General features: G+C 35.7%; 2 protein-coding genes across 6 annotated transcripts; one reads left to right on the top strand and one right to left on the bottom strand.

Annotated features, from left to right (window-relative positions):
• Window positions 1-285: 285 nt before the first annotated feature.
• On the top strand, window positions 286-22771 carry LOC128855120 (metastasis-associated protein MTA1). Of its 5 annotated transcripts, XR_008453693.1 has the most exons (14): window positions 286-536; window positions 2585-2746; window positions 15522-15629; window positions 16079-16308; window positions 16451-16771; window positions 16848-17036; window positions 17234-17509; window positions 17608-17804; window positions 17884-18134; window positions 18218-18763; window positions 18865-18992; window positions 19053-19168; window positions 20055-20935; window positions 21084-22771. XR_008453693.1 is itself a non-coding variant. In XM_054089765.1 (13 exons), exons 1-13 carry the CDS (start codon window positions 509-511, stop codon window positions 20221-20223), a joined length of 2718 nt encoding a protein of 905 aa, XP_053945740.1. In that variant the 5' UTR covers window positions 286-508; the 3' UTR covers window positions 20224-22771. The 5 variants fall into 5 exon arrangements, 4 of the variants coding, with proteins under 4 accessions (XP_053945740.1, XP_053945739.1, XP_053945742.1 ...); XM_054089765.1 differs by having other exon boundaries at window positions 16082-16308; window positions 20055-22771; XM_054089764.1 differs by having other exon boundaries at window positions 20055-22771.
• LOC128855122 (uncharacterized) lies at window positions 9205-10892 on the bottom strand. The gene is made up of 2 exons (XM_054089768.1): window positions 9488-10892; window positions 9205-9410 (listed from the first exon to the last, which is right to left on the bottom strand). The coding sequence occupies exons 1-2, from the start codon at window positions 10860-10862 to the stop codon at window positions 9310-9312; spliced, it is 1476 nt and encodes a 491-aa protein (XP_053945743.1). The 5' UTR covers window positions 10863-10892; the 3' UTR covers window positions 9205-9309.
• Window positions 22772-24266: the final 1495 nt, after the last annotated feature.

Raw genomic sequence — 24266 nt, 5'->3', positions numbered from 1 at the left:
AATTTCTATGAAGAAAAACCTTTCACAACCAGTATTGACAGCTGATTATAAATTTTGCAGGTAATCTGCCATATGTGAATTTGGTGGATTTGTAGGTGATTAATGCATATGTGTACGTATTATAAGCAATCGTAAAACAATTAGTTGTTGATGCGTCAAGATGTTTTACTGACATAACGGTCTGGCAACTTCATAAGCAAGGTTTTGCTCCAATAAAGTTTGGTTGACAGGCATTCGCACCTAAGATGACGCTGAGAATTGTCAACATTTAGTAATCGACCAGAAGAGGACGGGCTTGCAAAAATTCCACCACGAAACTTTTTGACATTTGACGTTTTGTGTTTCTAAGATGGCGACGAAAAAAACGCGTCTTTTGTGAATGTAATCACAACAAATTAAAATTAACGCGATTAAATGTGAAAAAAATTGCATGAAAATTGTGAAAAATAATAATTAAAGAAGTGCTAAACACTTTTTGTGTGAAATTGTGGTTGAAAATTGAGTGAAAATGGCCACAAATATGTATCGGGTTGGAGGTAAAAATTTTCCATTTTCTCTTCTGCGTTTTACACCTTGTTCGTGTCTTTCGGCGCTGGCGCTTTTGTTGCTGCCGTCGCCGCATTTGGTGCTGCTGTTGTTACTGTCGCGGTTGCTGGTGCCGCTGCCACTGCCGCTGTTGCGCGATGGTGCACTGCGTTCGCTTTGGCCTATGTTGGTATCGCTGTCACGTCGCAGCTTTCGTTTCGTCTGCGACGTCCAAAACTGCATTTTGCATTTATGGCTTGCATTTGTATTCTGTATTGCAAGATTAAATAAGAAATGTGCAAGGAGATGGCATATTAAAATCATACTCTATCGTGCTATCAGATGTTGGTAAATGGGACTAAACTTTGTCATAACTCGTTAGCTTTGAGGAGAAAATGTGTTTTAGTATAATATTTGAAAAGGTTTTGAGATTTGTTTGAGACATTATTCGACATTGAAAAGGTGCAGCTAAAAACTTAAGCTAGCATTGAGATAACAATTCAAATCATATGCACTTCCTCATTTCCTTACTAAGATTAATTTAATTAGATTTAACAAGATTATAAGGGAACTAGCCGGAGTACGCATGAATAAATATAAACTAGCTTAGTATATTGATTTTAGCTTGAATTTTTCGGCAAATGCTGTTCAATATTTCATGCGTTCTGCGGTCCAGTCACTGTCGATCCTACCATCAAGCGATGCAGCATAGATAAATAGAGAAAGTTTGTGTTATACATACATACATACGCATGAATATTCATATACACAAGAATATGGTATGAAACTCAATTTCAACTATATATTAGAACAAAAAATCTTAGTGAATTATCAGTTAGATATGTAACATATTGTTTGAATATTCAATAAGATCAGCAGAACATTTTGTAAAAAACAGGTTTTCGTTTTAAAATTGCTCGGTGCATTTATGTGAAATTGTAGAGGAATTGCTGACCTTAGCATTAAATACAGCCAAATGGAACAAGTGCATACCGGTAGTTTAATTTAAGAGCTCTTACTTCTTTTACCAATTTTTTTGTCTTTATTTGGTTCTATGTACATCCGTCTATATAAAGCAAATGCTGCCGTCAGTAAATTTTTCGGCCATCAGTCTTTCCGATCTTTTGTCGATTGGTTAGTTTGCTAGTTAATGCATCGCGTAGCTCTTGCTGCCATTATGCCATGTGGCATCTGTGCATGTGTATAAGACTATATATGCAAGAGTGCATGTGTATGTGTTTAGGTACGTATGATTATAACCGCAGCGGGAAGACTAATTTATATTTTCCCACTTGTTTGTTGCTTAGTCTGTTAATGCAGCTTTCGCTCGTTTCTTTTTTCGTTTTCGATTCTGATGTTTTTCGTTATGATGTTTGATGTTAGGTTTTACGTACATTTTTATGATGGACCTGTATTATTTGTATTAATTTGATTTGTTGAAAAGTTATTTGCTAATTTGTTTTGGTTGTTATTATTGTAGCTACTCAAAAATGCAACCACAAACTGCTTTTAGTTTTGTTGTAGCAATTCGCCAAGCGCTGGTCGTCATCGTCAAAAACATTTGCTGTTTCTCCCGGAAGGGTCCCGGAAAGGTCTAAAGAGAGGTTTTGGGTAATTAGGTTTGAGTGGGTACATGAACAGGAGGTTAGTGTCGCGCGGAGATGGGAAAAGAAGATGCTACTGCAGTAGCAATTTTGCACATCGATTTGGTTATATTGTACAATATATGTGTGCTTAAGCTAACAAGGGCTCTCTGTGCAAGAATATCTCTTATAGATTCACGTTACATTTTAATATGTAGCGAAACCAAAGAGGTTTATACATTTTTGCCATCAGAGTTTATATAATTTCGTATCCTTTCATCAACGTAGCGAGCGAGCCACCGAGTCCAATTTATTTGACCTTAATTTATTGTTTATTAAAACGCGAAATTACTAAGGAGCCCCCGATTTGAATATGTCGCTCAACACAGCAGCAACAAATGCATTTTTTTTTTTGTATTATTGAGACTATTTATCTCGATTCCTTATTTATAAATTTATTTTCCTCCGTTTTCCAGACTATGTTTACGTAGAGACGAATCCAAGTAATCCATTTTTAATACGACGCATAGAGGAGCTAAATAAAAATCAGTCTGGTAATGTGGAAGCAAAAGTTATGTGCTTTTACAGAAGGCGCGATCTGCCGAATCCTCTGGTTCAGTTGGCCGATAAACATCAACGTAAGTTAAATAACTCTATTCACTAAACCTCCCTCTAATATGTATGTTTCTGCAAAGAATCTATAGAAGCAAATGCTTAAAAGCGTTTTATTTATTTTTTATCGTCGTCATACACTATTATTTGTATTATGAATACTAATGCTTGATTCTGTGTATATCTATGATCTACATATTATACTATACATATAGTATGTATGAGTATGTGAGACAGCTCTAATGGTTCTAATGGTGTGATATATTGAATGTTGTCAATCGAAGCCTTTTGCATTTAGTTACCTAATTGACTAGACTCTACCTACTTCTTTGTAGAGCTTTCAATAGAAAGAAACATACTTATAAAGGATAAAGTATTTTTTTAATGAGAAATTTGCCGGGGTCATCATCAGAGTACGGAGTTTTGATCCGTCAACCTGTTCTGGACTAAATAGGCAAATGGGTAGTAAACAAAACTAGCATTAAATAAATCTCTCATCATGCCCGTTTTATTGTATGGTGCAGAAGATTGGATGATGAGGCGTCCCTTGGAGTGTTGATAGAAAGATTCTGCGGAAGGTTTTTATACCTTTGCAAGCTGGCGATGGGATAAAGAGCTGTATGAGCTTTACGGGACATATACATAGTGCATGGAATAAAGATCCAGCGGCTTCGTTGGCTAGGTTATTTTACCCGAATGGATACAAACGCTCCGGGTTTGAAAATATTCGATAAGGTACCAGCTGGTGGTAGCAGAGGAAGAGGGAGACCTCCTCTGCGTTGGAAAGATCAGGTGGAGAAGGACTTGACTTCACTTGGTGTGTCCAATTGGCGCCTGTTAGCACGAGAAAGAAACGACTGGCGCGCTTTGTTAAGCTCGGCCAAAAGCGCGTAAGCGGTTATCGCGCCAATTAAGAAGAAGAAGAGATAATTACCTTCAATTCAGACTTATCACACGCGGCAATAAAATCAATCCACCCATCGGTCCCACGACAGTCGTTTCTACGTTACCGGAATGACCCGGATTTATATCTGGCTAAGAATCGTCAATCCAGCAGCATTCCCGTACATGTATGGGGTATGTTTATGCTGTTACAACATATGATTCAACTAATAATATCAACAAGAATTAGGCTATACGTACATGCCAAGTTATAAATAAAATTTGGTCATCGCTAAACTACTTGTTGTTTTCGGTTCCTGAGCACCGGAAAATCCTGGTAAAATTTTGCAATAATTGTTTAACCTATACAAATTCTTGCTCAGAGCGTTAAATACAGAAACATCTAGTATCTTTAAATTGTTGACGTGCCTATGCTAATAAATATGGCTACAATGGGTTATTACTTCTCGTATCATGCAAATATAATGTGAAAGTTATTCAGAACTTGAAAAGTAATGTAATCCGGGATTGTCGCAGATTGTGTGGACAAGTATGTATGCAGGTACAACGCCGGTCATTCGTCAATACATAAACTTTAAACCTAACTTATACACACATACATACAAGTACGTAGAAACAGATCGCAATGGGTCGAGTATTTCACATTATGAGCATTCACTAGTATTGTACATAAATATGCACATATGTACTTATGTATGATTTGCAACCAGAAACTAGTGGTATTGTCTACGCTAACCAGCGTATTACCGACAGCGAATAACCGGCAATAGTTTCAGCAACAGTAAAAACAACATGCGAAACAATAAGGCCAGCAACAGCGTTCAGAATATCCGCATCTGCATCGATGCCTAATACAAGACAGGAGGTCCCAGCTAACCAACCAACCAACCAGTCATTCAGTCAGCCAGCCAACCGACAAGAGCAGAGCAACGAGTAATAAACAACAACAACTGCAATAACGTTCAGCGACAACGTCATCAAGTAGCAGCAATAACAGCTGCAGAGGCTGAGACTGAGGCTGAAGCTGAGGCTGAGAGGGCTCCACAACTTACATTTATTCATACATATCTAAAACAAAATACATACATATATATATATGTACATACATACATACTTAACTACTGAGTTGCTTCCCTGCGTAACTTTGTCTAAACTACCCGCTTTAGGTTGTTGATTGCGGCAGTACCTCGATACCGTTAGGGATTGTGTAGGATGTTAGTAGGGAATGGGGTGGGAAGGGGCTTCAGTTGATGGCCAAAAGGTGGGCGCAAATATACTTGAAAATGCTTGTTGGCATAGCGCTATGTATTTATGTAAATACAAAGATACAATGTATGTATGTATGTATGTATGACTTGATATGTGTATACGTCAATGCTTAGGTGTATACTATCAGTCGGTGGTGTATCAATGTGGTTGTGTGTATGAGCGCACGAAAATGAGGCTAAAGGCTGCAGTTGAAATACACCTACGCCCTTTACCAAAAGTGCGAATATATATACACATGTATGTATGTATATGTCTGCGTATGTGTGCGTAACCAAATTTTGACTACAACAACAACAAATTCTAAACACCGACTACGCTTCGTCCATTTCAACAACCACCAGATCATACGAATTTTCGGTGCAAACCTTATCTATGTACATATATACGCACACAATACACACAGTTACATACACATCCACACAATTTCAATGGGAGCCTGCCGTTGCAAGTTGAACACGCCAAATGTCGCGGTTTCCGAAATATTCACTTGTATGGTAAAGTATCGCCTTCCACATGCCATTATATCGTCAATATGCGATGAGACTTACTCTTGATTTCATATAAATAGGAGTACCGTAACCATATTACGTATGCACATACATACATACGTGTATTATCAATGCAAAACGAAGTACCCTGCCCAGGTCAAGCGAAAATGTACCAACATAAATTTAAAATATTTACAACGGCGACGAATGGTGTTGAATAAAAATACTAACCACTAATTTTGTTACAATACAATAATTCAACACTTTTTTATCCACCGGAAGTTTTGCTTTAAAACTAATCAAAATTTACTTCTACATATATACATATGGATATCTATACACACACAATACGCGGCCCCCGCCCCGTCCTATCGGCCTTAGTATATGCATACGTATACATTTCTTTTCAATCGTTTGCCTGCGCAAAAACGCGTCACACGAGGCCTGTTCGAGCGGTCATAAGCGGGGGTGGCAAATACCACAAAACGCGTTCTGGCCGCCGCCTCAGTCGTACATTGCACAGTGCTCTACTCTACAGTTCGCGGCCCCGTCGGGCACATGCATTTTCATTTGGATGTGTGCTTGTATGTGTGCGCCTTCTCCCACTACCACCGCCACCATTTCCCATCCTACTATGCTAACCGGCAACTTCAGACATCTTTGCTGAGCGAAACACCACTCCAATTCATCCCACAATCAGTTTTCCTTTTTTCCACCCTATTCAATTCAACGCCATTGCATCACATTGCGCTTCCTCTTTTTTCGGCTATCGTTCGTAAGTTTGTAGGTTCTGTTGGTGGTAATCCATTTCCGTTCCCCATCTCCACTTTTGTTTGGTTGCTCTGTTTCTAAAGTAATGCAGATACATTAAGGCTTACTTTATGGCATTTTCGCCAGGTGACATTAAAGCGTTATTTGGTTTCGGTCTTTGATAAAAAGTTTGCTCTAACTTTGTGTGTTGCAAATAATTTCATTTAATTCCCTGATCAAACATAAATATTTATTTCACTTGAAAATTACCAGACTACTGCATAAACGTCTTAATTCGTGAATGATGCAGACACAAAATATTATATTTCTATTCTTTTAGACATTCTTTTCAGGGCAAAAATTAATTTTTATGAATTATTAAAAACTAGTAGATTTTACACAAAGATGTGTTTATATATATATATACTAACTTTAACCCGCGGCCCCGCTCGCGTAGGAGTAATTTTGAGGGATTTAGGACATGTATATATGTAAAAGAATCACAAACAATAATTTCATAGAAAATAATTTTTATTAATAATTCGTTGCTATGCCTCGTTGAATAAAATCAAAACAACCAATCTGAAAAATATCAAGAAAAATTATTGTATTTTTATTAATTTTCTATCTCAAACCGTTTTTGAACTTTGCATTTGGGTCATAGTTGAACAGCTTATGCGGATTATGAAGTCTAGAGTGTGCTATAAATAGTGGGAAATAGGAAAAACTAAGATTTTTTAGATTAAATTTAAGCAAATATTTGATTATTAGTGACGAATGAGAGTGGTGGCGCGGCCTGGGGGCTGTGGGAAGGGAGTTCCATCATAAAAACATGCCTATTACCTTCATTGGGTGAAAATATGAATGTATAAAAATTTTTACGTCATTTGGTGTTGACGTTTCGTAGTGATGCGCGGACAATGTACAGACCTTCACCTTTATAGTATAGATAATTGGCGCGTACACCCTTTTTGGGTGTTTGGCCGAGCTCCTCCTCCTATTTGTGGTGTGCGTCTCTATGTTGCTCCACAAATAGAGGGACCTACAGTTTTAAGCCGATTCCGAACGGCAGATATTTTTATGAGGAGTTTTTCATGGCAGAAATACACTCGGAGGTTTTCCATTGCCTGCCGAGGGGCGACCGCTATTAGAAAAATGTTTTTCTTAATTTTAGTGTTTCACCGAGATTCGAACCTACGTTCTCTCTGTAAATCCCGAATGGTAGTCGCGCACCAAGCCATTCGGCTACGGCGGCCGCCAGATATGTTTATATTTTTCTAAATTAGTATACAAAAATTGTGCCGTATTACAAGAAGGTCGACTTAAAAATAACATATCCTGGACAATGCGTTAGCCTGTAAAATGCTCTACTAGGGATGCATTAGTGGAAAATTTTAATCTTGAGATTTCGAGATATATTTAAAGTAATACCGGATTTCGTCTTGAGAGGAGGGACATAACAATCATAAGCTTTATCGCAAAAACGTTGCCCCGTAACTACCCTTAGATAAGAAATATTTTTTATTTAATTTTTTTTTTTTTTTCATTATGAGAGTTATATTCCAATGTTTCAATGTGGGAATTTCGGTTCGAACTGGACGGTAAAGCAAACTGGAGTACACCTGCTTTCCAAAGGAAACTATGTGAGTGTACTCTGCAATAGTATACAGATGGCTTCTAAAACACCCGAAGGCATACACGCTGGAATACATGACCCCAAAACAAAGCTATTTATGCCTTCCTAGCATCTTCCCAGCGTAATCGTGCATATGTACATGTGCAGAGATCAATTTAGGTAAAAATCTGTGGAACGAGCGAACTGCCATTTTGAGCCGTAGGTCAACATACCAAAAAAGAAGAGATTAGAAGCTACGATACATAAGCTGGAAGCTGATTGTGATGCTACGTGAGGCGAAGTTTTTATTACGAGGGTATAGTCAAAAGTGGTTAAAGCATTTTAAGCCTTAAGAACATACTGAGAACGGTCCCCAGAACCCACAATACACCGTTTTTTTTTTAATACGATGCCATAACGAGAAGAAGGAGTAGAATTATCGGCCTAGTACAGTCCAACCCATTTCCATCTTAAGTTTATTGAGGGAACTGCGTTTGAGTTAGCTACTGTGATGAGTAGGTGAAAGGACTTTAAGGTCTAAGAGCAAGCAACACCCTTTTTAATTTGATTTCATTTCAATTCGTTGCCTCCGCTGGCTTCTTAATAGCGCTTTCGCAAAAGATATCTTGTTGAGAGTTTCTGGCTTTATTTCGAATAATGTCGCTCATCGTTGTGCCAAAAAGCTACTTCAAACTAAAAATATTATAGAGTGAGAGCCCGCGACGCCCAGACCTTCGTTAAATTATAAAAGTTGGAAATTTTTCTATATACGTCTCCTCTACAGGTATAAGCAAACCCAGATTATTAAACCTGGGTCGCGGTGGCTTTGGCAGGTAACAGGTAGTAAAGGTAAGTAAAATTGAGTCTCAAATTTGTAATAGTATAAAGCTTAGTTTTTATTCATTTCAACTTACAATCATATCAGAAACTGCCTCGTCCATTGGCGGACACTTAGGGCGGTAACAACCCCTCCCCAGACACCCTAACATTCTAATTATTTATAAATCTACTTTCGTCATAGTATAAAATCTAATTTTTATATATGTTATTCAGAGATCTATAAAAATAATGTTTTCACAATCCCCAGACAGTTTCGATGGTTCCCCTATCTTCCCAGACATAATGAAGTCCACTCCAGGCGTGAGCGCGATGAATATATATGTACGTTGGTGCGAGTGAAATAGTGCGATCTGTTCTCTAAATTTATCAAGAAAATTCATTATATACATTTATAACAGATAAAAAAAGTAAATTTTTAAAGGAGAACGCAGAAAAATTTTCATATTAACAAATTATACGAAAGTTGTAAATATCAATCGAAAATTTTTTGTAGTATTGTGCAGAAAAAAATACGAAAAATCGACAGCTGATGGTAAAATTCTAGAAGTTTAAAGTTAAGAAGATAAATTTGTATGCTTGTTAGTTTTACTGTAAGGAGAGAGAATAATTTAGATCGTAATTGAACCAATCGAAAAAGATTTCAATTATATTTATAATTATAGCCATTACAATACAAAGTAAAAATATAATGTGTCAAACATTATTATTAAATCAAAAAAAATATTTAATCAACTTCATCGTCCTCGTCGGTATCTCGATTATCTTCATCACCGCTACTCCATTCTGCGGATTTGTCCTCATGAATGTCATCGTCTTCATCAGCTTCTGTAATAATTAAAGCAAGTTAGAATAATTATGAATGGTTGATAATTTCTTCATAAACAGTGAACATTATAACATACCTGACAAAGTTTGTAGAGAATCACTGACATAAGTAGGTAGCTGATCTCCTTCAAACCATTTAAAATGGTATTGATCATTTTCCAGTACCCAGCCATTATTTTCAGGTTTATGTGAAGTAGGTTTTCTTAAGTGAGCATTGTTCCAAATCGTACAAATATAATTAGCTCGTAAAAAATGCTGTAGTAGCTCATTTTCACAAGGTGGTAAACTGCTAGCATCAAAGTTTCTCAATTTTTTTCGATTGAAAGCCTCATTAATGTCGGAAACTTTGTATGAGTCTATAAATATCTGAACTCGAGCAGAATTGACATCAATTGCATTCCGAACATTATATACACTGCATATATATTTCTGAATACTATTGAAAATGTTCTTCTGTTCACTGCTGTCCTCTATTAACTTATTTTCGCCGAACTTTATAAAAGCTTTTTGGAATTCATCGTTTTTTTTTAATAGTTTGTAAGGTCTTAGTTTTCCCTTTCTAAATAATGCCGGATTGTAATCGCACCCTGTTATTGCGTGGAAACCAGGCAAGCTTCGGCAAATGGATTCTCCTAACTGGGCGTGTATCTTTGTTAGATTCACGTACCTCACATTGTTTCCAGTACCCGTCAGCATCCAAATGGTCGAATCATTTTTTAAGCGATGTAAATGAGCAAGCATTATAGCGGCAATATCAGTGTCAACAGTTCGAATTACTATATTTGCTTCAAAGTTGTAATTACAGATATGAAATATAATTTTGGTATCAGCTTCCTCATGTTCCGGGCATGACAATTCTTCATTAATACCTGATAAAACTTTCCGGGAATCATTAACAATGAAAGAATGACATTTTCTAAAGTTTATGTGAATTAAAGTGTTACCAATAAATGGTGCCATTTCATCAGTAGCCCAATGTAAAATAAAAAAGTTTACAAGAGCTTCTTTAAAGTTGGAATTTTTTAACTCCTTTGTAAAATTACTTGGTACTTTTTGGTCAGGTGAAGTTATAATGTAGTCTAATTGTGCTGATTTAGACCGTTGAGAATGCTCATAATCTTTGATTGAGGGTGTAAAGTATTGGTCAAAAATTACATCAACTCTCAACGCCTTTAATTGTGTAACCATTTTCAACAGTTGCGTTGAAATTCCTCCAAATAGTTTCGGGGCATTTTTCATTGTATGCAATAGAAAGAAACCATCAATAATTAAAACATCAATATGACGTGGAGAATCATGTTGTACCTCCTTCTCCAAGCACTTCATCAGAGCGGCTTTATCCGTTTTACAAATTGCGCCATCTAAGTGGCACATTGACAATGGTACCGACGTAATTGGGTAGGATAAAATCTTAGATATATCAACATTGTAATCCATAGATATACCCAGCATTCGCCCAATCGCGCTATTTCACTCGCACCAACGTACATATATATTCATCGCGCTCACGCCTGGAGTGGACTTCATTATGTCTGGGAAGATAGGGAAACCATCGAAACTGTCTGGGGATTGTGAAAACATTATTTTTATAGATCTCTGAATAACATATATAAAAATTAGATTTTATACTATGACGAAAGTAGATTTATAAATAATTAGAATGTTAGGGTGTCTGGGGAGGGGTTGTTACCGCCCTAAGTGTCCGCCAATGGACGAGGCAGTTTCTGATATGATTGTAAGTTGAAATGTATAAAAACTAAGCTTTATACTATTACAAATTTGAGACTCAATTTTACTTACCTTTACTACCTGTTACCTGCCAAAGCCACCGCGACCCAGGTTTAATAATCTGGGTTTGCTTATACCTGTATAGGAGACGTATATAGAAAAATTTCCAACTTTTATAATTTAACGAAGGTCTGGGCGTCGCGGGCTCTTAGTCTATTAGTCAAAAACGTTCACTTTGGATCAATTGGTTAGAGAAAGGTGCCTTTCTCCAATCAAACCACTTTCATATCTTTAGAAGGGTATACAGTTTCATGGCCTATTCAATTTTAGTATCGCGTTAATTTATGGCAATTTTTTTTGTGTGCAATAGAATAAATGCTCAAAAAAATTGTCGAAAACCATTTGTTTTTCGTGTCTATCGAATTAAAATTGTCCCCATAAACTGTTTTTTAAATCATATGGCATTTTGACGGTACAGCTATTTACCGCTGGAAATCTTGGCAGATTTGTTGTCGATAACAAAATTAGTCATTATCAAAAACAAGAGCGTCACCGAAAATTCTATCCCAAATTGAAGAAAAAGCAAACAAGTTAATGAATGGAAAAGTTGCCATCACTTGCAAAAACTGGTAGAAGAAGTCATATCATATCAGCTGAGTTTGTTTACAAATTGTTGTGTTGTCCAAAAAAATTACCATACATATACCTTAATACTCGCGTTTGTGGTTGATAAATTTTCCATTTTATCGTTTCTGACCATAAACTGCAAATTTCAAACCGGCGCACGGGCAGAAGTGCACAAAATACCAGACTTCATAAAAATTAAATTTGTTTACAAAAAAAGGTCAATCACATGTTTTTGTGCTGTCTAAAACTTCTTTAAAAAATAAAAAAATTAGTGTACGTTTATTGAAAATACGCATTTTAACGAAACAAATTTTCGTTTCGGCGGCTATGTGAGCAACCAAAACCACCGCATCCGGAGATCGAAAAACTCTCACGTAATCGTCGAGAAGCAAATACATCCTCAAATAGTGAAAGTTGTATGCGGATTTTGGAGCAGTGGCATCATTGGCTTTTTTTATTTAAAAATTTTGCTGCCTAGTGTGTGTGCCAAGTTCGGTAATCATATTATTGTCGTTGGTAGTCGTCGCGACGATGTCAATTGATCATCTCGGAGTTGCGATTTGACGTCGTTAGACTTTTGCGCTTAACATGCCGTGGAAGGCCGAAGTTAAGCGAACATGCCATTAAAAATTCAGGCCATTAAGGCAAGTATCGAGCAAACCGTTCGTGAGGTAGAGCCAGAAACTGTCACCAAGATCTTGGAGCACTGGGTTAACTGGATCCGCTACTGCGAAGTCAATTGGGGCAGACACGGGAATGGTATCGTGTTCCAAAATAATGAGAATGTTTGCTCTTTTAAGCAACTAATAATAGCCGAAATACAAATTAATTTTTGTAAATTTTTTGGAATTTTTAAAAAGAAAGCACTATATCGACCACTCTGTACATATTTTTCCTGGAAGTAGTTGTTTTTCTGAAAGCAAAATATAGGGTTTAATGTAAAATATTTAAGGAGGTAATAGTAAAGATCAAACGACGAAACGGACAACAGTTTTGGAAATATGCCAAATTTTACTTTTCCGAATTTTTTTTATTATTTTAATGGACATACTATACAAATCCATTACCTTTTGAATAAAAAAATAAGTGGCTCTGCCATTCAAAAAATACTTTTGTATTAAAATCCTAATACTTAATTCATATGTACTATTATTTACCATTTGCATTTAAAGAGTTAGGTGGCATCGCCATACACAAACAGTTTTCATTAAAGCTTTTTCCATTCATCACATTTTGTTTGATACAATGTTCTAACCTAACTAATTTGATTTTTTGTTTAATTCGATGACGTCTTTTGATAATATTACTGGATTCGTAATTTCCAAAGAAATCAGTGGCAACACCAGCTAAGCCACTTGTTTAAGCTCACCTAAACACCTTTCCTTCAATACCTCCATATATCTTAATATAAACCTAAATTTGTAATAAATCGCTATTTTTGCAATAAAATTCAGTTGGCAACGCTATAAAAAATTGTTTTTCAAAAGGATTTGTTTTTAATATTCGCATTGATTCCTGGGCGAATCTTAAAATATCAAGGCGAATCTATTGAAGGTGGTTTTGGCAAATCAGCTGATTGGTTTTTTTCTTTCTTTCACCGTGCCCATGTGGCTGTCAGCACAGAATGAAACAAGGCGGATTGATTTTTTGTTTTCTACTTTTCCAATACTTTGCCGTGACAATTAAACGTACAAAACATTGTTGTTGGTCTAGAGCCACCAGCTGTAATATAATATTTGTATAATATTTTTGATTCAATACAATTTAAAAAATAAGACGATAGAAATCATAAAAATCAAGAAGCTGTCAGTTTGATCTCACAGACGTTAGAATACTCTGGCGTTTTGTGGATTTTAGTCGTCCCATTTTAATTAAAATAAAAAATACAGGGTGGGCCATATAGCGTTTGCTTTTTGAACCACCTATTTGTCTGAGAATGGTAACACAAACGACATGTCAAATGTGTTCATAATTTACTTAAAGGCTTGACATTTACGAGATGGGACGCTATACGCATGAAAAAAATTGGGAAATATTGAAAACCTATTTCCAAAGTGGTGAGTCTTCTTCTTCTTCCGCGGTTACAGTAAATGGCGAGCGTTCCCGTGGATGACATGGATGACATTTGGTTTCAACAGGACGGTGCAACTTGTCACACTGCCAAAGTTACACTCGAACTTTTGGCTACCGTTTTTGAATTCCGATATCAATTGGCCGCCTCGGAGCTGTGATTTAAGCCCGTTGGACTATTTTTTGTGAAGAGCCGTTAAGGACAAATGCTATGCGAACCAGCCAGAGGCGATTGATGCTTTAAAACACGAAATCGAAGTTGCCATTCATGAAATTGGAGCCCAAACAATCGAAAATGTGCTTAAAAATTGGGTTGATCGAATGGCCTACTGTAAGCCAGTCGGGGCAGTCATTTGAACGATATTAGGCTTTCCGAAGGCTTTCCTTCATTGTTCCTAAGCTTCCGTTATCTCAGAATAAATCTGAAAAGCTTAGACCTTTTTTAAAACAATAAAAGAAAATAAATTATTATTTATAGGGGTTATATACAATAAAACCCTAACTTAATTAGCACACTGGCTACTAGGGACCTAAATAAATATAAATTTAATATAAATATAAATAAATTGGTTAGCGTTACCGTCTTTGTCAGTTGAATAAATCCATTGCTTATACATACCAGGGTCGTTTGAAAATTGGGTCATGGAAAATTAAAAATTACTTTTTTTATTTTTCGACATTCTCCATACATAGTCTTCTTTTAGGCTTATAAACTTTGTCCAACGCTGTTCTAGTTTTTCAATCCCTTCAAGTAGTAGTCCAAGAGATCCGAGGGAGTCAAGTCTGGAGAATAGGGTAGATGTGAAATAAGATAGGAACCTATTTCCATTAAGTTTGCGACCACAGCTGCCAAGGAGTGAGCTGTGCTTTGTCGTGAAGGAAAAGGAAAGTCACTTGACTTCCTCGATTTAAATGAGTGTCCAATACAAAGAAATATACCGATCTGGCACAACCTTGGAGAGTGTTTTCCCAAGAGGTAAACGACGACGTCATCAGCGGCATGTAAAGGTACCTCACAGGACACTAATCAAAAAACCTAATAAATTTTTCGCTAAAAATTTTATTAAACCATTTTAGCTCTCTAAATGCCCTTTTTAATTGCCTTTAAATTGTAATTCAAATATAAGCTATCTAAAAGGAGGGCCAAAAAGACTCACATGGTAGGGGTTAGGCGGTTTATATGTTCTGTCGAAAAATAGTTCGCTAAAATGTATCATAGATCTCTGAAGATAGTAGTGGTTACTCTATTTCTACATAATATTTGAAGTAAAACAAAGGCATTTTTGACTAAATGCATTAATCTTTAACCCAGAGTAAGAAAATTGCGTTGATGTGGTAAATTGTATAGGGCTTTCACAACTAGGCGTGGATACTACCATTTGTAATTGGTTTGGTTGAGGCTATACAATGGTTGTTCCACAGTGTTATTGAAAATATGATGACTGCCAATTGATATTACTTTCACACGAATACTTTTAATTACATTAATTTTGACACCTTTTTGCTGTAGGTACTCGTATCGTAGGAAGTAGTTTGGATTTAAATTTTCTAGCTATCAGTATTGCAGTAGTAATTTTAATTAAAAATTAACATAAACCTAAAAATATTACTAAAAACATCACAATGCACATAAAATATGTTATGACATTTTCACTAAATCCTCCTCCTTATCCTCATCGATCATAGTGGCAACCGCTGAAGATTCTCCACTGGCTACGAAGCTGAAGAAAACATGGCTTAGAACACCAGTAGGCGAAGAGCAGGCCGCACAAGCAGTACTAGATCCTTCGATAGGTACCAACTAATTCAATCACTCAACTTCATAGTAGTGTATCATAGAATTTTTTACCAAAATATCTAACTAAAATTGAATATTGAAAATGTCAAAATGGTTTATGTATGTTTGTATGTATTTACGTAAAAAATAGCTAACAATTACAGCTCCTAATTTCGTAGCATCTTATTTATGTCTTGATTTGATGTGTATTAGTGAAAAATTTAGTTTAAAATTGGCACTTTACTTCGATATGCTGTGATTGCTTTCTTTCTGTTCGATTGAGTATTTTGTTAATTATATTTATTAGATTCGGTTGTATCTTTTCTACTGATTGGGTCATACACAGATACTATTTGCCTATGCAAGTAATATTTTAGTTATTATATTACATGTATACACGCACACACGCATGTAAATGTATTATACTTCGAACTGAATTTTTTTTCGGTATTTTTTGTCATTATAGCAGCGCTGGATGAGGGACTGAATAGTCCTATACATCATGGCCCTGGCGGTGGCACAGCATCTGCGGATAAAGGTGAACCACTAACAGCCAAACAACGCTACCAGATCAAACATCGTGAATTGTTTTTGTCACGTCAAGTCGAGGCACTGCCCGCCACACAAATTCGTGGCAAATGCTCGGTTACGTTGCTGAACGAGACGGAGTCCCTGCAAAGCTATCTCAGTAAAGACGTGAGTCGTAAATTTCGCATCGTACACTAACTACTTAACCCTCACTTTAGGCCTTTATTTATTTCCTATATGCATACAAGAATTTTGTATGCACCTCATCACTAACCAATTTAACCTTTTCCATTTCCTTATGTAAATACAGGACACATTCTTTTACTGCTTGGTCTTCGATCCTAACCAGAAGACACTGCTCGCCGACAAAGGTGAAATACGTGTAGGTAGTCGCTACCAGAGTGAAATCCCTGCGAAACTCAAAGATGTCTCGAGCGATGAGCGCAAGTTAGAAGATCTCGAAACATTGGTGTGGAAAACACAGCATAGCCTGAATGATCGAAAAATTGATCAGTTTTTGGTGGTATCGCGCTCGATAGGCACATTCGCACGCGCACTGGACTGCAGTAGTTCGGTGAAGCAACCGTCTTTGCATATGTCTGCCGCAGCAGCTAGCCGTGATATAACACTGGTATGTGGATTAAAATAGTTGGATTAGAATATTTTGTTTTTAAATTTAGTTTAACTTTTTATTTATTTTTAACTAGTTCCATGCCATGGATACGCTGCACAAGCACAATTACTCTATTGAAGAGGCGATGTGTTCGTTAGTTCCTTCCACTGGGCCAGTACTCTGCCGCGACGAAATTGAAGATTGGAGTGCCGCAGAGGCAAATCTATTCGAAGAAGCGTTGGACAAATATGGCAAAGATTTCAATGACATTCGACAGGACTTTGTAAGTAGTTGCCCATGATGCAAGTTTTTTAGCATCTACAAATGACATATTTAACGCAAAAGATCATTTTTTGTTTTATAACGAAATGTGTAACAAAACTTTATTTTATTTATTTGATGACAAATACAGTTTTATCGTAAAAAGATTAATACTTGATTTTGTGTGATCCTATTGTTGACGAAAATTATGTATTACAGCTTCCTTGGAAAACCCTAAAACAGATAATAGAATATTATTATATGTGGAAGACAACCGATCGCTATGTGCAACAGAAACGTGTGAAGGCTGTTGAGGCGGAACTAAAGTTGAAACAGGTTTATGTGCCGCAATATAATCAAGTAAATAAGAGTGGCAGTGGTGGGGTTTCAATAAAGGGAGGTGCCAATATTTATAATGGCACTACAAATGGTGGTGCTGATCTTTCCAATAATGGCAAACCATGTGAATCTTGCTCAACAGTTAAATCGTCACAGGTAAACAAAAATTTCTACTTTAAAAATTTCTAATTTCTATTTGAAATGAAACTAAATAAATTATCAAAAATAAATAATTTACATTAATGTCTTATTAGTGGTATCCATGGACTAGTAGTGGTCACGGTGCATGCCGTCTTTGTCAAAGTTGTTGGGACTATTGGAAAAAGTATGGCGGTTTAAGAAATGCCGCAAAAACTGAAGTCGAGCATGAACCCAAAAAGAAAGCTCCAGTTGTAGTCGAAGTTATCGACACCGAAAAAGTAAGCGATTTGTCCAATCGCCAAATGCAAAAGTGAGTACAAAAATCAATGCTTTATGAATATAGTATTTAATATTTACATTATATTTTCCCCCTCTTCCCACTCGCCTAGATGCCCGATGGTTAATTGTGGCAAAGAATTTAAATTAAAAACTCATTTGGCGCGTCACTTCGATCAAGCGCATGGAATCGCTATAAGTTCGGGTTCCCCACGTCCCATCATGAAAACTCGCACCGCCTTTTATCTGCACACGAATGCAATGACGCGACTGGCACGTATTCTTTGTCGAAACTGTATAAAAACCAAGAAAGCAGCACGCCAAACATCGTTTGCGATCAACACGCAATTGGTGAAGCAGGAATGTAAGTTTATTTAAAAAATGCAAGCAATATAGTTTATAAACGTCATTGATATATATATATCTCCTTTTATAACTATGAAACAGTTACCAATCGAATAAATGACAAAACTGCTGCCGACATCAAGAAAATTTTGCTGATAAAGAGAAAAAAGCGAGAACGCGGCAGTGTTACAAAAATAGCAAATCGTCTGGGTTCACCAGGCAATGGACCACATGAATGGTTAGTGTTGACACCAAAGGACAAAATACCAAAACCCGATGTGGTCTCATTTCCCAAACCACCAAAGGCACCCGATGGCAGTTTGTTGTATGAGCGCGTACCTAACAAAATTGTGGAGATCGAGAAAGATTTAACCATTATACCAACTCCAGCGCCGGTAGTAACAACTCCTGTTGCTGCTGCAGTACTACCTGCGGCAGTACCTGCTATTTCGCCAGTACCAGCTTCAAAGGTAACAACAACAACCAATACAGCGGCATCAGCGCCAAAACCAGCAGCAGATCGTCCTAGGGTGACCAAGGATTTGCAGCCAGTTCCAGTACCAGCTACAGGCGGCGGAGCTGCAGCAGCGCGCCGTACTGATTGTTGGCGCAAGCGCGGTCGTGACCGGAATGAGGAAACCGTGGATGGTAATGAGTTTGAGTTGTGTAAAAAAATTACACAGTCATGAAGGTCTATATAAATATTTGTACATGTAAATAATCTATTTGTGCTTTTAACTTTTGTGTAGGGATGCTTTACCCTGTATATCCGCCAACGAAGCGTCCCAATAAGGATCCCATGCCATCACATCGTCCAAGCAATGAACAATTTGCCGCAATGATGGCCGCTGCGGGTCATACCTTAACGAGACATCACGTAATTAATTACTTTTCTATAATATTTTGTTTTTGGTCTTAGATTTGTTTTATTTTGCAGTTAAACGGCAAACCAAAACTAGCACAAATGGGACGTACCGGTAATGGACGAAAGCAAGTCATAAGCTGGGTCGATGCACCAGATGATTATTATTTTAGAGCTACCGATGGCAGCAAGTAAGTCAAGCCGAGCTAACTTTTTATAAAATTTCTACATATTCATATATAAAAATATTTATTACAATTTACAATTTACATGCAGATATTTACAATAGATAAAAAATTATAGATCGCCAACCGAATATTTTCATTAGGGTGTCCCCATTCTATATTCAATATTTTACTGTAGCACAGCGTATGAGAAGATGAGCTGGCATTACTAAACAAGGTCTCTATGATGTAACCATCTCTGTACATGCCTCTCTTTAGGGCAAGATGTACCGTCTGATTTTCTTAATTAGGAAAATTAGTAAATTAAATAAGTAGGACAGAAATCAGTAACGTTGCTGCACTGGTGATAAAGTTTCTTTTATTTTTTTTTTTTTCATTCCTTTGCATAAATTAATACCAGAAAAGTAGTTCTGCTCGTACCGAAAAATGCTTCCAAGTTAGGCGAATGCAAATTTTGAAATTCTATATAAAGATGGAAAAAATACACTCAGAGGTTTGCCATTACCAGCCGAGGGGCGACCGCTATTAGAAAAAACTGTATATTATTTTGGTGTTTCCTGCATGGAAATTCGAACCCATGACTCCAGAATGGTAGTCACGCACCAACCATTCGGCTACGGCGGCCGCCATCAAATCAATAATACGGAGCAATAATTAATTTGTTGTTTTATTGTTAAGCCGGCTCGCAAAATAAAAATACAGAAACTAAGTATGTGGAGGCCATTAAATCAGTTTAAATCATAGCTTATATTGTTTTATTGATTATAATAATAATATTAGCAAATATTCCAATCGCGAGAGGATTCGATTCATTATTAATTATCTACTATTTTAAATGCAAATCTGCTATTTTTAAATGCAAAGTACAAATAATTAAAATAAGTTTTTTCAGAAAATGGCGCAAGACACTTTCCCCTGCCGACCTGCGACGTGTTGCACGCAAACCATGGCGAGATCTACCATTCAAGGCACAACAAATTGCACAGATGGCACATGTTGTTACAGCACCGGCCGTGCCGGTGAGCAGACAAATCGAATCGCAAGTTGTAATACTCGACTGACCGTCGTCAGTGACAGCAATCACAACAAGCACAACAACAACAGCAGTGGCAATATCAACCGCAGTGACATCTACAGAAATAGGCACAACCGTTGCAACGTCAATGGGTCGCAATGAGAAACCATTACAGCTGCAACAACAACAGCAACAGCAGCAACAAATACAAAAACAACAGCTACAACAACAAAGCAAAACCACACCACCACAACGCACCCCGCCACCATTTCCATACACGATGGATGCGTTGCTAAATTAAATGTGTGTGTAAAGCGTTTTGAACATACATGGGAATACAAGTCTTGTGCATGTCCATGTTAAGGTGAGGCTACTGAGAGGGCGGAAATCTTCCGTATTACTTAAACACCTAGTTACGCTTGCGTAGTTGCATTGGCAATAGCGAAATGTGTGTGTGTATATAGAAAAGAAAGCAATTAAAACGATTGTCTAGAGATAGTACATAAATAATTTGATCAATGGGAAAGTTGGCAACAACGGTGAAAAGAAAATATGGACAACGATACAGCTACATATTTACAACTTTAATAGCTTGTAATTAAATATTTAAAATATACATAGAAGAATAAAATATTAACACTTAAGCAAAATCATCACCACATATAAATACGTATGCATGGCGCATGTATATCTTGAATATATGTTGATTTGATATGTCTTCACGGAAAATAGCTTACTCCCAGCTTAAAATTAAATCCGTAAGTACATGCATAGCCGTGTAGTTATTTACAAAACAAACAAAAAACACAAAAAACAAAAAAAAAACATACATATACACAATTATATACACATACATTTTATTGTAAATTTATTCTGTTCACTTTCGTTAGCTTCAATTTTTTATAGCTTAACCTAAAACCCTCCTATTGACTTTGTTGTAATATGCCTTCTCCTGCTCTGCGTAAAATAGCCTGCTCTCCAAACAATTGGCCTTTTATTTTTAACTTTTTAGTTTAAGTACCTTATTGCATGAAGTGTAAATGCCTTTACAATTATTTCATCTATTCTGCTTAGTTCAATAAGTATTCAATGTTCATTTCATGCTAAGATATTAGATTTAAAGTATTGTACAATTGCTACTAGTGTTGCCACAGGTGACACGCAATGTTGAATGTGTTTTTAAATTAAAGCTAAAAACGGGTAAATTGTTTTCCACTGATCACTGATATAACTTCTGTTATATACGATTTGTCAATTAAGAAAAGTGCACCCTTTTTATTTCATTTGTAGGTTTAACATTTTTATCATTAAATCCTACGTCAACTGAGTTTCATGAACAATTTCCAACTTCTTGTTTCGATCCATCGTGTCTTAGTATGGTATTATTATAGTTTTTTTTTTGTTAACTGGACGAAATATATTTTAAGAATTACCTTCATTGTCGATTGCATTATAAAAACTTCATGCGCTAAATATTGCTTAAAAACGGACTTTTCTTTTACAACAAGCAAGCGGTTATAACTCTTCCAAATTTGTGTTGTTTAGATTTTATCTATTTTTCTTAGCATCTTTAGTCATATAAAATGTACATACATATATACTGACTTCTTTGTTTGTTTAGCAAAATGTCTTCTGAACTCACTTTTTGTATGTGATTTATGTGTTGTAAAATCGCAGAACTGAATAAAGTTAAAGCCTATAAATAACACAGTAATACCCAAGAACACAATAAGAATCAAATTTATTTCTAAACTAAATAAACCTAAAAATCGTGTTAATTGCATACATATATACAGACAGTCCCGACCTATTCATGTAAATGCAAGCACTTTAACTACTTGAAACAATTGACCGAAAATACGTACTTTAAGGTGATTTGACCAATTCAGTCTACTGCTAAATAAGAGGCGGTTAAATGCCTTAAGCCTCAAAATTGTTAATTACACTTTATGGATACAAAAAAAAAAAAAAAAATACAAAAACAATAATGTTGAAAAATATACATTATATTCGCATGAAAAATTAAATCTTAACACATCAACATAAGATCCAGACTATAGTAAAAGCATTGTATAGGAAAAATCAAAATAAATTTAATTAAAATATTTTTTTGTTTGTACGTTAAAAGAAGGGAGAGGTGATGAGTTATTGCTAGCTGAGACTTGGATACTATGTTTGAAGTACGGCGTAAAGTTGTTTGCACCTTAAACCTTAAGAAAAAGTGTACGAAGGAGCCGCAATGCAGATTTCAGTTAGGATTTTATACAGCAAACAAGAAAAAATGTAATGTAATGAATTAACATTATAAATATGAAAAACTATATAATTAAAATATATACATATTTATGTAGTCGTATTTGTAATTTGTAGTGTACGTATATATATAAATATATATATTTTACTATAAAAATTTACTTTACAATAAAATTAACAAGAGCAGATGAAGCGCAATGCAGCGCGTGAGAATGACGTCAAGTAATGCCGAAAAAAATTTTAGTGTAGTTCGAAACTTAAAGTAATAAATATTTCTAAGTGTAAGCATTTTTTTAATGAATTAATTAACGGTTTAATTATAATAAAAATAATATATAATATATCATAAGGCGTGTAAAATATTGATTGAAATTATTAACTGGAAAACTACAGAGAAAACAAGTGAAAAACCAAAACAAAAAAAAAAACATACAAAAAATATGCACTAAAAAAGGACAGCGAGCTTTAATTGTGTTCGTCGTTTGCTCTCAAAATGGGGTTTTCAAACACATGTACGAGTATGTATACTTTTTCGAGCTATAATTTGCAAAAATCTATCTTTTTTTTTAATAATTTACATTTGCTCCTTTTCTAACCTAATAATTTTACAAAAGTATGATAATAGTTGTGATAGTTTTTATGTGCAATTTAAGACAGTGTCGCCAGATGGATCGATGTATGGTGTGTATGTTTTGTTGAGTTGCATAGTTCCAATTGAAAGAAAATTATTTTTAGAAATCATCTGAATTTTGGAAGCATTATTGTGAATTTTGCGCATTGAAGCTATGTTGAAAAATTAGAATATTGGCGTTCAGATAAATCCTTGTGTTAAACTGCTTTCAAAGTTGCCCAGCATGTGAGCACAAATATGTATGTACAGTAGGTGGAGCGATAATCTATGGAATTTTTTGTGGTTTTGTTTTATAATGGCATAGCAATGAAAAGTTACCTTTATAAAAGTTAATAGAAATCCCAGAGTATTATCTTTCTGGGATAACATTTTGAGGTGCCTCCAGCCAAATCAAATTTAGAAAATTAAATGATATTTTGGACAGCTGTTGATATATGTACTTCATATATTAAAGATTGTAACGGACCGCGTGCAATGCACGCTTTCTTGGCATGCTTCGCTTCGACAACTGTCAAAAAAGAATAGAAATGTACAGTAATGTATGAAAGTTGACCAGACGCCCAGTCGCTTGAAGCGCTTCAATGCTTTGAATAGCGCAATACTCCATTTGGCAGCGCTTTTTCGGTCTTTGACATTTCAATTTCATCGTCGCTTCGTTTTTTCCTATTATTCTGATAGCGTTTAGAACTACCATTTGGCCATAGCAGAAAAAGTAAAGCAGATCAGAAACAGGCAAGCAAAGCAAGTCTGCATTGGACTAGCACTTTAGGTTTTATGGCTGTAACTTGTTTTCAAACACAATAATAACGTGGAATTCGCCCACACTCGTGAAAATCGAAAGCGTAACAAATTTGCACCAAAGATCGACAACTTATGCATACACACATAAATTTGCGTTTTAAAAATGGAAAAGTTGATTTTGGCTTTGTTTTTTTAATTTATTTTCTTTTTTTAACTTTTTTTTAATTTTCTCTCTTTTAATTTTTTTCTTTTTTTTTAATATTTTTGTCTTTTGTTAAATTTTTTTCTCTTTTTTTAATTTTTATTATTTTTTTTTTTTATTTTTATTTTTTTTTTTTAATTTTTTTCTATTTTTGTTTTAAATTTTAATATTCCCGGGTGCAACTTTTACCATACGAAGACCCAAATAATATTTTGCACCTATGTTTCTGAGCTAGAAAGGCAGCTTTGTGCAAGTGTGCCAA

Source organism: Anastrepha ludens, chromosome 2 (genome assembly GCF_028408465.1).
Source record: "Anastrepha ludens isolate Willacy chromosome 2, idAnaLude1.1, whole genome shotgun sequence".
In the NCBI taxonomy this organism is placed as follows: Eukaryota; Metazoa; Arthropoda; class Insecta; order Diptera; family Tephritidae; genus Anastrepha; species Anastrepha ludens.
Note: the sequence above shows the minus strand (reverse complement) of the source record. Positions and strands in the feature narration are given on the sequence as shown.